The sequence below is a fragment of the Excalfactoria chinensis genome, chromosome Z, assembly GCF_039878825.1.
Source record: "Excalfactoria chinensis isolate bCotChi1 chromosome Z, bCotChi1.hap2, whole genome shotgun sequence".
Classification (NCBI taxonomy): Eukaryota; Metazoa; Chordata; class Aves; order Galliformes; family Phasianidae; genus Excalfactoria; species Excalfactoria chinensis.
This window is the reverse complement of record NC_092857.1, coordinates 30,671,215-30,684,157: the sequence shown is the minus strand read 5'-3', so window position 1 is coordinate 30,684,157 and position 12,943 is coordinate 30,671,215. Positions and strand designations below refer to the sequence as shown.

The following is a 12,943-nucleotide window of genomic DNA, read 5'->3' as shown; positions in this document are numbered from 1 at the left end:
AGCGAATATTGATTGTCATAGATGGTGCTAATAAAGATAATTTCTTGAATTTCTGTTGCCACGTAATGCATTCTAATAATTATGCAGAAATGAACCTTGTGCTTTTCACATTACTGGCTGGTGCTGTGGGGGTTCTGCCACTACTTTCCTTTCTGTTTTAGATGTTACATGTGATAGAAGTCTTTAGCTAATGCCGATTCATGTCCTCTTTGTACTGACTTCCTAATACAGAACATTGGGGAACACCTGGATATTTAGGTTTCATTATTGTTCTTAGTTTGTATTCTTAGATATATAAAAATGCTACTTGTGTGTGCTCTCTAGTAGACAACATTTAAAATTGTGCCTATGGATTATATGTGTGTTGAGAAGCAAGTTCCTGGCTTTTGATTAAGTATTCCCTACTGAAAACCTTGTTTGCCGTTTCACCATCATGTCTTCAGATTGTTTGATGTATTTTGCTTTTAATTTCAGGCCACACTGAGTACTATATGGATGATGTGTGCATGTTGCAGTTACTGAAAGGCCTTTGCCTTAAACACTTGGGAAGACTCATGCAAGCTGAACTATGTTTCAATCAAGTAATTCAAAGGTAAATATAATAGAAATAGACATTTTACCTTTATTTTGTACCTGTCAGTGAAATTTCTGTTGTTTCTGCAGAAATCAGAATTTCGTATAATTAAACTTAGACATTATGTTAAGGAGCTGGAGTTAAAATATATCTGAAAGTAGCCGGAGGTCCACAAAATTTTGGTTATATTTTTCTACAGCAATTGAACAAGAAATGATTTTTATAAAAACGGGATGCTTTAGGCCAATTAAATCACACTGACAAATAATGCGTTTATCTGGATACATTTGTAGTTAGTATTTTTGTACTTGCAGAACTATCACTGTAAGTAAAGGTAATTTGTGTGAATTATTGTTTTTCTCTCTCCTTTTTCCCCCCAGTATTTAGTGCTTCTGGAGTTAATACTTCTGTAAGAAGATGAGAAATTATTGAACTTGTTAGTTTCAATTAACAAATTGGATTTCCAGTGTTAGGAACTTATTCAACATTTTAGATGTTGGATCTGTATCTACGTAGTTGTTTTTCTATTACACTGAGTCATTCATTTATTGTTAATTTCTTGGATTTTTAAAAGTAATTAGGTGGGAAAAGAAGTTACGATGTTTTTGCAATTCTAATCAATAATAATCTGGAAGAATTACTTTTTGTTTAAATGAGAATATTTTCTATGATTCTAGTGCCTGTTGCAGCTTTCTTGCCATTGGGCCTTGTCTTACCATCTGTAAGAACCCTAATGGGTTTGGAGAAACACTTTTGTTTATAAATTTCCTGAAAGTCTCTCTCCAAAGATATTTGATCCAGTGGAGGCTTGATGCATCTCAAAAACTTATCAGACAAGGCTTCTTTAAAAAGATGTTATTAGTGGGGAGCAGGAGGAATTTTCTGGTAAATTAAATGTTGGTTAGCTTTACTCTCTGCTTTCTAGAACAGCTGTAGAACATTATAACTGCTTTAAAGACATGTTTCTGTGCATCAAAGCTTGACTTGGTGGGTGAGGTAACTCTATAAATATGACTCTCAAAATGTTGATGTTTGTTGCAAATTTTATGTTATGCAAAATTGTTTGATATTATTTTATCTGGAAAAGAATCAAAGAATTGATTGTAAAGGACATGGGAAAGGCCAAGGTGCTCAGTGCCTGGAAGAAGAAAAGCTTTCCCTTGGTGGGAGAGGGTCAGGTTAGGAAACATTTAAACAAACTGGATGTACATATGTCCATGGCAACTGAACATACCTAATGGGACCTGTTGGTGTACATCCATGACTAACTGACGAATCTTATTTTTCTTTGAGAAGTCATGACAACTGAAGGAGGTTCCTGAGGACTGAAAGAGAGCAAATGCCACTCCAGTCTTCAAGAAGGGGAAGGAGGATACTTAGAGGAACTACAGATCAGTCAGCTTCACGTTGTGGGATGTTTATCTTCAGCTTAGAAAAGCTTTTGACACGGTGTCCTGTAATAGCATCATAGAGAAATTGATGAAGCCTAGACTAGTTAAGGAGGCAGTAGTGTGAATGGAAAACTGGCTGAACTGTTGCATTCAAGAGGCCTGTGAAGGGCAGCTTGCCAGTCAGCAGCGTAATACTGCAGGGTTTGACATTGGAATGCTTGTAGCTAGAATGGTGTTGTTACCACACCAGTGTTCTGGCTATTACTGAGGTATGCTTATTGAGTCTGTTTGTTTAATGAACCCCTCAATGAAGTGCCAGTAGGCTGGAATTAGTCTAGAGATGGGGAGGAGACATCACCAGGACAGCTGACCTCAAAGCTGACATCAAAGTCATGTTCCATACTGTATGACATCATGCTCAGTAACAAAAGCTAGAGAAGAGAATGAGAACAGAGGGCTCTCATGATTATATATGTGTTCTTGAGTAATTGCTACATGTACTGAAGTCATGCTTCCCAAGATATGGCTTATCATCACTTGGTGATGAGAATTGGAGAATAATTGCTTCTGCATTGTCTTAGCATTTTTTTTTCCTCCTTTCATTGAACTGTTCTGTATTTCAACCCGTGGGGCTTTTGTCATTCTATTTTCTCCCACTGCTTTTTTTTTGGGGGGAGGGAGATTGAGAAAATGATGTGATTGAACTTAGCTGTCTACTGGTGTGAAAGGACCATGCTAGGCTAGAGAAATGACCTGACAGCAACCTCATAAAGTTCAGCAAAAGGAAATGGAAAGCTTTGGTGAGGAATATAGCTCCTTGCCACCAGCTCAGGCTTGTGGCAGCTTGATGGGAAAGCAGATTGTCAGTAAGAGCCCTGGGGATCCTAAACATCATGGTCAACTCCAACTTGACAGGAAGCCAGCAGGTTAGGTTAATAGGTTGTATTAGGAACAGTGTCCTCAGCAGGTCAAGGGAGGTGATCTTTCCTTACTGCTCAGTTCTGATGAGGCCACATCTAGATTACTGTATCCAGTTCTGGTCTTTCCAGTACAAGAGAGACATTAACATACTGTATCAAGCCCTGCAAAAGGCCACAAAGATGATTAAGAGATTGGAACTTCTGTCATATCAGGAGAGGCTGAGATAGCTGGGGCTACTCAGCCTGCAGAAGGAAAGGCTTGGGTTGGATTGGAAGGGTCATATGTATAAATAACAGAACCGCAAAATAACTTGAACTGGAAGGGACCCACAGGTATCAAGTCCAACTTCTGGCTCCACACAGGCCAACTCAATAATCAAACTGTATTGCTGAAAGCATTGTCAAAAAATTTCTTAAACTCTGTCAGCTTGGGGCAGAGAGTCTGTAGAGTCTGAGTCCTTGGAAATGTTCAACCCTATCTGGACTCAGTCCTGAGCTGGTTGCTGTTGTTGACTCTGCTCTGAGCGGAGTATTGGAATAGATAATCCCCAGAGGTGCCTTCTGACCGTTATGATTCTACATATTTCATATGCTGAAGAAAAGTTGAATTTTCTTACTTCTTTGAAGCTTTGTTCTGGCAAACTGAGGTGTAAGCATGTCGGTTTTGTGTACGGGAAAGAAATATTTACATTGCCAGAGTTTTCTGTGGCCATGGACTTCTACAGATGGTATTTGCATTTGAAAGTTAAGTGATCACTTAAGACAATGCTGTATTTAGCTATTCTGTATTTTTCTGATTTCCTAGTGAGAAGCAAATAAAATATGATAACTATTTGGTGCCATTCACCATGTATGAGCTGGGACTTCTATATAAACAACAGGACGAGAGAGAAAAAGCCATAAGATACATAGAAGCTGCAAAGTAAGTCAATGTATCTCCTTTTAATCTAGTTTTTAGTGATTCTGATACTCTATGTAGGCAAGGGCTGTACTCTGCTGCATGTGTGGTTTGGAGCCAGAGAATCCCTATACCAGCAGTGACACTGAGAGCAGCGGTGGGCCTTGTATCTGCTGCAGTAAAAATATTATTGGGAATAGTTTAAATGTGAGTACAGTTCTGACCACCTGTCTTTTTCTTTTTAAATTTGGTTGCAGAAGAGCAGCAGATAACAGAATTTACCATAGTGTGAAGCATGTTCATTTCAAATTTTGGGCGCAGGAAGGAATGTAATTTGCCACTAATGTGGCTAGGGAAGTATACCGATTGTACAGTAGTGTTTTAAATTAGAAAGAACAATCTTGTAAAATGCCTTTTAGAAATATAATAGCTTTTTATTTTTGTTTTCATTTGGTTTTTTCTTACATAATTTGATTTCTGTGTTGTTTCATTACACTGGCTGAGTTCTATTCTGAAGCTGAGAATATATTTGCAGCTTAGTCTTTCTTTTCTGTAGCTTTCTAGTTTGTGTTTTCACTGCAAACTTATGTAGTTGGAAGGACCTGCTGAATGATCAGTGAAAGAGACATGTTAAGACATGGATGCAGTTTAGCAGGAAATGTAATTATTAGTACTGGTACAAGTCTCTGCTCTGTTTGTAGAGATAGCTTTAAATGCCACTAGAAGACTTTAATTCATCTGTGTATCGACCTCTGTTTCCTGTGGAAAGAGTAAAGGCTTTTAGCTTTGGTGTTTCAGTCCAGATATGAGGTAAAAATAATTCAACTAATAAAAGAACTTTATTGTTTGCAGAAACAACTACAAAGAATACTCTATGGAGTCCAGATTGCACTTCAGGATTCATGCAGCACTCGACAGCTTGAAAGTGTCACCTGCTTCAACACCTTGAATGAGGAGGGATGCATTTCATGCAGATAGTGCATGCAATAGTCTGCACAGTCTTTTTGCAATGTTTTTTAAATCTTGAAAAAGAAAGAACTTAGTGATTGTTTTCTGACATCTCTGATTTGATTTATGTTGTTTCTTCAGACTGTTCTTTTTCTTTATGGCTCATATACTGTATCTACTTGATACTTTAAAAAAGACCTTATATTTTATTTGATAAAAATAATTTAATATTTGACTTAGTGGGGGATATTTAAAAAACAGTTGATGGTGCAATAAAATTTAATTCAAACACTTTATTTTTTTATATGAAAACAGATGCTGGCTATGCAGTGGAACTGGTGATAATTCCAGCCTTTTGAGGTTTGATTTTCTGCAGTACACTTGAGATCTTTTTTGCCTCTGGAACAACAGTGCAATGGCTGCAGTAACCTGTACCCGTATTTAGCGTACCATATTCTGAAATTTGTATTCCAGAGGGAAAAAAAAAATCTTCATTTTTGACTTAGTTTCATTTTGGTAACAAAATGAATTTGTCCGAAGTGCAATACTTTTATATCTTTTAAGGTAAAGTTAAGCAGAGCTACAGGTAAAAAAAATCTCTGCAGCTCTAGTTCGCTCTAGATAAGTGGTCACAGGCGGACATTTATTAGTCATAGAAAAGCAGGGTTACTAGGGGCATTAAGAGATCATCTGTTATGTATTCCCACCCTAGAAGCAGAATCAGGGTCTTGCATTATTCCTTGCATATACTTGTTTAAACTGTTTAAGAAAGAAAACAAAACAAAAAATTGTAACTTGCAGAAGCAGTGTTTTCCAGAGCTTTATTATTTCTATGGATACCTTTTTTCCTGGTGTCTACCTACAAATAATTCCTTGACTGAAACTGATTACTTCCCATCTTTCTTGTCGTGGATTTGGAGAACGGATTGTTCTCTTCCTTTTCTGAAGCAGTCTTGCGATATTTGAAGACCAACTCTTTTGTTTTACCTTTTGGTTCTTGAGTTCCAGTCAGAACAAATGAAATCTTGCAGAACGTAATTGTTTCCCTGATCTTTGGGAATAACTGATATTAATCTGAGTTGCTTTTGCATCAAAAAAGAAACCAATTTCAGACTTGGAATTTAGGAAGTGCATATTCTAACCATAACTTTCTGCCACAAAGTGGGTACTGAGATATGGTTAAAAGTTTTGTTTTTTCATTAGTGTGTGGAGAACACAATCAAATTTAATTTCCCAATTTATTTCTAATACTTCTCCAAGTTTTACTGGCACTGTATTCTTAACTAAGAATATACCTGGCATACACTGGAAAAAGCTTTGCAGAGAGTTGGCAGATGCCCTGTGACTGTTGGTGTTCAAGAGGCATTTGGATACTGCCCCCAATAATATGTTTTAACTTCTGGTTGGCCCTGGAGAGCTCAAGCAGTTGGACAGGATGATCGTTGAAGGCTGCTTCCAACTGTTCTGTTATGCACTATTCTATTCTCTTCTGTTCATCCCCAGTAACTGTTCTGTCACAAATTATTGCAAACCCTGCCAGTCTCCATATTTTAATAATTCTAGTTTATTTGTTTTCCTATGATAAATAATTAATAGTAACTAAGTATGTGATTCTCTGCCCTCAGCTCCAACCCAAGAGAAAAGAAACAAAGTAGGTGAAAAAACCTCTCCTCAGAAAATGACAAACTATAAAATTCTTATTAATTAGTAAGACCACAGCTTTTGTCCATCACCATAAATGAGTAATTAAATTGCATAAAAATCCACAATACAAGGGAAATTAGAATTTATAAATAGTAGCTAAATAAATACAACAGGTTTTTCAAAGTGGAAGGCTATTCCAAAATCTGTTGTCTTCTCTGATTTGGATTTTTGTCTGCCTATTATCAATGTACAATTAAACTGTTGGGCTGAATTATACACTTTTGAAAGTTAAATGCCAAAGACACTGATTCATCGATGCTTATTTCAGAATGTGCTCTTGTAACTTTATCTAAAGTATAAAATACATTTGGCTCTTTACCAACCATGGCAACAATATGCCACCACTTGTTAGATTCTCTGTCCTTCTGTACACATCTGATTATAAATGATAGGCAGCAGAATTGAATTTCTCTGTGTTTTGAGACCATGTTTTTATTGGACTCTTTGGATATTTTCATTTTAATGTTAGGATTAACTGTGATTCAGTCTGGTTATTAGGTTATAGCAGTCAAATGGGACCACTTCATATTCTTGTGAAAGGTGATGGAAACAGTAACTGGTGGAACTTCTATAGTTTCTGTTTCAGATCATTATCTGAAACTATTATTATTAATTATTATTATTCACTTCACTGAAGAGTAAGAGCTGAGACTACAGACTCAGGATGGAGCATGAAGTAGTCTCTGCTCTCTTCTTTTTGTTCAGAGTGTCTTACGTTTAGTGTTTTATTGGAGATTGGGAATAGAAATTGAAATCAACAAGGTATAAAAAGAAATGAGCTTCCTTAGAAACTGATATATATTTTTTTCGTAGTTCAGTTACAAATGTTATTTAGCACTGTACTTTATTGATAATACAGATTGCAGAGGTAAAGGAGATCTTTATTTTCTTCATTTTAACCTTCCAAAGACAATATCACACTTTGTGCATGTTAGTTCTCTTTTCTCTTTTGGGATCACCCTTTTGCACACCTTCAGAGAACAGGCATATCAATACAAGTTTGCAATAGAGTCTAGTGATTTGCTGCCCTGAAGTCCCCAGCCTAAGTACCCTTTACAGTCTGTGTCCCTTTCTTTGCTGCTATTCAAAACTTATTTGATGGAGTCTTGAGCAATCAGGTTTTCTTAGCTTTATTCTGGATATTAAAGAAAAAAACAAAACAACACAAAACACAAATCTTATTAACAGTAGAAATGCAACTGTGTAAGAGTGGCGTGAAGCCCTTCATATAGGATAGGTCTCAGTAGATCTCTTAGAAATACTTTTCTGAACACTGCAGAGGAAGCACATGGCTATGGTCTGCTCTTACACAGTGCATCATTGATGCAATAATATTTAGTACATTGTGTGTAAGTTAGGATAAGTGATTTGTGGATAAGAGTTTGAATGAAAAGTTGTATGCTCTTTTTTTACTTGCTGCGTACTGTACTTGGCCTTAATACAACTCTGACTTAGTTTTAATACTCTTTAGAATCTTCACCTCATTTGCTTGTGTCCTGGGGCAGTTTTCCATCATGTGCTGAAACTTCAAAACCGAGCATTTTCTAATGATGCTGTAACATCTGTTGATGGTAGTAGGGGGATTGTAATGTATCCAGGAACTAGGCTAAGCTCTTAGTTTAAGCAGGCAAAGCTGAACTTGTAATGTTATGACAGAGGTCATACTGATCATAGGTGGATTTTTTTTTATTTTAGGTGAGGATTAATAAAGCAGTTCAGTTACAGGACAGAGCTTCTTTTCAATTGATATTTGTCTTCTTGGAAAACCAAAAACCGCCTTGTCTGTGTATATCAGTCATGTTTAGTCTCTTGGAGAGCAATCATCATATTTTGATTTTTATGTACTAGTTCACCACTCGAACGTATTAAAAGAAAGCTGATTAAAGGTTGTGTTTCATATCTGTTCTAATACACGATGGTAGCAGCTGTATTGAGGAGCTTACAGCAAGAATAATATGTAATTATTGGGTCCTGTCATGTTTCTAAGATACCTTGCAACTAGCTAAAGTATAAAAAAAAGCCATTTATTGTGACAAATCTTGCTTAACTTTGCAATTATGTTATTATTAATTTTCATGTTTAATGTTGTTTCTGTATGTTCTTAGATTGCATAGTTCAACAAAGAATGTTTATATTTGCTGGTGAACTGGTGATTCAGTTTATTTGCTCCTAAACTGTTGAGGTTTGCACATGTTCATGTTTGCTGCTTCGGTAAAGACAAGGTTAGAATAACAGAGGATGAGCGATGATTGTTTTTGGTATTAAGAGCATGTAGAAGTGTTCATTTTGATACATTAGATCAGATTCTCCCTTCAGGGGAATAGTGACATGATTTCACGCGCGTGCTGCTGAATGCAAAATCTGGCACTGTATTCTCATTGTATACAAAGAACCTGCTGCTGGGGTTTATCAACATAAAATCAACAAAAAGGGTGTACACAAGTTTCAGTATGCTGCTGCAGGCATATTTCTCTGTTACCTGTCTTCCAATTTATCGAAGCCTAGTAGAGAATAAAGTCTTTTGAAATGTGTATAGCAAGTGTGAAATTAAAAGCTGCTTTAACTTCTCCCCACAGACCATAAAATCCTTTCAGACGCTGCAGTGGTTAATAATTAATTCATTCTGTTATCATGACATAATGTTTAGTGAGGCCTAGACATGATGTAGTCATAGTATTCTATTACAATCCTATCAGTAAAAGCGGGGAGAAAATTACTTTTCTAAACGTGCAGGATTTAATTTTGATAGCACTGAACATTCAGAATTCTAAATGTTCAGAATATTCTTCTCGTGTGGTATGGTTGAACATTTTCATAGTCGTGTGTTACTCCTAACCAGTTAGGCCTACTTTTTGTCCTGAGTGGTGATTATGGTCCTCATAAGATGAGAGACAGTGGATGACTTAACTCAGAGAAAAGCAAAATAATGGAGATACTCCTGATTGTGTTGTTGTCTGCAAGGCACTAATTTACTCTCATTTGTAGATGTACCATAACACAGAGCAAAGCAAAGACTTAGTGGATAGATTGGAATACTTGCGGTGTGTTGAATAAAGATAGAGTACTGAGCAGAAGGGTAGAACACATGCTCAAGGAGAACCTGAGCAAAAAAGAAGGAACTATATTTCCATTCGTGCAAGCATTTTGCAGAAGCTATTTTACATGTGAAAATGTAAACTATAGTTCCTTATCAACTCACTACTTGGACTTCCTTTATTCCAACCAGAGGAAAAATATCTGTGTTGCTGGGACCTTAGCTCCATTTGGCTGTTTATCTTCTGGTTTTGTTCTTTGATCTCTGGTCTTGTCATTTGCTTTTAAGTAAATATTCTAGGATGGCTTCATAAAGAAATTTAAGCATTGCAGCTCAGAGTTTTGCAGTTTGTAAAAGAGTGGCCTGTGGAAGAAATGGAAGCCTGTGGTCAGCACAGCACGTTCTGTGTTCAAGGAATGCAAAATTAAATGCTATCCCTCCTGTAGAAGTATAAGCAGGTAGTTCTGCTGTGCAGGGAGGCACGCATCAGCTAGTAATCATAGGAATACTCTTCTAGATGCAGTCACCCATTTCAAGAGAACTTCAAATTCATTAGCAGTAGCTGGTGCCTGTATTCCGTGCCATAAATACAGTAACTGGAGCATTCAAGCCAAATGGGACTGATTTGATATCTACCTCATCTGAAGCCATAGGATGGAGAACACTCAGTGTTGATGACATGCCGTGGTGTGGGAAAATGTTAAGGTTATTCTGGAATCCCACTGGAGATGTTCATACTCTTGTATACTTAAGTATGTAAATGTGCATATTTTTATAATGGAAAATGTGTGTAAGGCTATATTAATATATCTTTTTCTGTTTTTACATGCTTAAGTGACCTACTCTTACTTCAGTATCTAAAACCAGGGTGGAGGGATATGTAAGATTAGGTTAATGCTGCTTATTATAGCTTATGTGGTTGGGGCTTAAGTTGTTTCAGAGTATTAGGAGACCTTCAGTATTAAACTTGATGTGGAAAAGAGGGTAGTATGAATTTAAATATGGTCTTCTTTTAATGCACTTTTGCTCAAGGGGGCTGTACTTAAGTCCAGTCAAAACACAAGGTATGAATGTGCTGAGCAACAGGCATAAAGCCAGAAAACTCCCATTAAAAAAGCAAAACACACTCAAACTGATTGCAGTTATTTAGGTGAATTTATTTGAGAGGTTATATATTGCATGCGTTGGTAAACCCACTTAAACAAATTTTATGAAGGATTCCAGCTGTGGTTTAAAATCGTTTATAACTTAAAATGTTCCTGTTCTTACCTTACTTTGACAAAATGCTTGTCTTAAATCTTGCCAAAAACCATACTAATGTTGTTTCAAATTGATTTACATTAGTTTCTATGTAGCAGCATCCGAAGCGTCCTGTTGTTGGTGACAATGAGAAAATATATTACTTGTTTTTTCACCTATTCTTTGTTGTTTCACACACACTGGAAGAATACTTGAAAGAAAAGTACACTTGTTTTTGTGTTTAATGCAAATAAAGTTCAAGATTCTTTTATTTTGACAGCCCTAATGGAAATTGCCGCTGTATTTCACATTTTTACTATGTTATATGTTGTGATTTATTTCACTTATTCCAAACAAATAATATCGATAGCACTTGTGTTTATTCTGTAATGAATCTTTGAATGGTAAGTATATTGTATGTACGTTAAGTTAGATTTCTGTGAGCTGAAAGAAGAGGAGAGAGGCTAGGCTTGTCAGCCTGGTGAAGAGAAGGCTGCTGACCATTGCAACCTTCCAGTACCTAAAGGGAGCCTATAAGCATGAGGAAAGCTAGCTCTTTACAAGGTTAGATAATAGCAGGACAAGGGGAAATGGTTTTAAGTTGAAGAATGGAAGATTTTGGTTGGATGTCAGGGGGAAGTTCTTTACTATGAGAGTGGTGAGGTGCTGGAACAGGCCGCCTAGAGAGGTTGTGGATGCCCCATACCTGGAGGTGTACAGGGCCAGGTTGGATGGGGCCCTGGGCAGCCTGGTCTAGTATTAAATGGGGAGGTTGGCGGCCCTGCCTGTAGCTGTGGGGTTGGAGCTTCATGATCCTTGAGGTCCCTTCCAACCCAAGAGATTCTGTGATTCTATGAAAGTGAAATCATAGAATCATAGACTCCCTCAAGTAGGAAGAGACCCACAAGGATCTCTGAGTCCATCAGCTCTGCCAGAGATCATCCAGAATTCAAACCCTATGTCTTGAGAGTGTTGTCTAGATGTTCCTTTAACTCTGTGAGGTTTGGGGCCATGGCCACTGCCCTAGGCAGCCTGTTTCCGGGCCTGACCACCCTCTGGTGAAGAACCTTTTCTCCTAAGGCACTGAGGGATGTTTGCAGTCTCTGCAGAACATGAAGAGAACATGAAGAGTCGGGCAGAATGCTGCTTAACATGTAGTGTGCTCTGAAGTCTACTGACAGTTTGTATATTTTGCAAACAAATCAGCTAGTGAATATTAAAGAAAATATTAGAAAATACACGGCAGCTTTTTTTTTTTTTTCTGGCCAAACTTAAGGTTTTAATCATTTTTCACTGAAGCCAGAAAATAGAACCTGCAGCTTGAGGTATTACTGCGTGTTGCTAATTGGATGGTAACAGTTTTGCTTACTGAGCGTGTCCCGTTTTTAAGGAAGTCTGAAGAGTCAATAAACCAGCTTCACATCTCATTTAGGTGAATGAAATGTTACTGCACAGAAATCAAAGCATATATTTTCTCATTTAAGCAGTGGGTGCTCTTTAACGCCACTTCACACCTTAGTGGATCTTATACTTTGAATGCTCATTTTCTGTCTTTTTCACCTATTTATAACTGCAGGCTTTTGTTTGTTCATTTGTTTGATTCTATTACATAAGATGCCACATGTTGCAGCACAGATATCCACAGGCCTTTGGTCTTCTGTAAAACGGAACTTAAGTTCTCCTGGCTAATGCTGGCAGGGCAAAAACTGAAACTTAATTCTTGCTTTCTGAAACAGAAGCCACGTTTTGCTTATACTTCAGGAGTCCTACGTGTGTACACAAATGAGATCAAATCTGGCAATCTGAAATCCTTCCAGTGTGTCCTCAGGAAACCGTCCAGGTAGAGTTGAGGTTGTTTGATGACCAGTATTTCTGGTGCGTGAATCTCAGTACGGTGTCAAAAGCTGGGTTTTGGTTTCTGTTTTTATTTTCTGGATGTATTTGAAGATAGTAAGGGAAAACAACAACAAAACAGACCTATACTTCTGCCTTTATTTTTCTTCCTTGGATTTTTCCCTTTGTCCTTGCTAAGTCCTCTTATCTGAAACCTATAGTAGAAACTGTCAAGGAAAGTCTTTGCTCATCGTTAGTATCTGTGCACTTGTGCTTCCCTGGTATAATGCAGAGCCAAGATAGCTGCTCGTTCTTGCTAGCAGTAGCAGTTGCTGCCATTAAGATAGGAAGGAGATTGGTCATTAAGGGATGACCGACAGAGAAAATGTGGGACATATTCAG

At 37.3% G+C, this 12,943-nt stretch overlaps 1 protein-coding gene across 2 annotated transcripts in view; it reads left to right on the top strand.

Annotated features, from left to right (window-relative positions):
• Positions 1 to 10,992, top strand: part of TTC39B (tetratricopeptide repeat domain 39B) — a 74,456-nt gene extending 63,464 nt beyond the window's left edge. Inside the window, exons 16-18 of one of the 2 annotated variants that reach the window (XM_072360194.1) lie at positions 475 to 592; positions 3,691 to 3,807; positions 4,636 to 10,992. In XM_072360194.1, coding sequence (XP_072216295.1) covers positions 475 to 592; positions 3,691 to 3,807; positions 4,636 to 4,732 — 332 coding nt within the window. In that variant the 3' untranslated portion in view covers positions 4,733 to 10,992. The remainder of the gene's footprint in view (positions 1 to 474; positions 593 to 3,690; positions 3,808 to 4,635) is intronic. The other variant, XM_072360195.1, reaches the window with a different exon arrangement.
• The last annotated feature ends 1,951 nt before the right edge of the window (positions 10,993 to 12,943 follow it).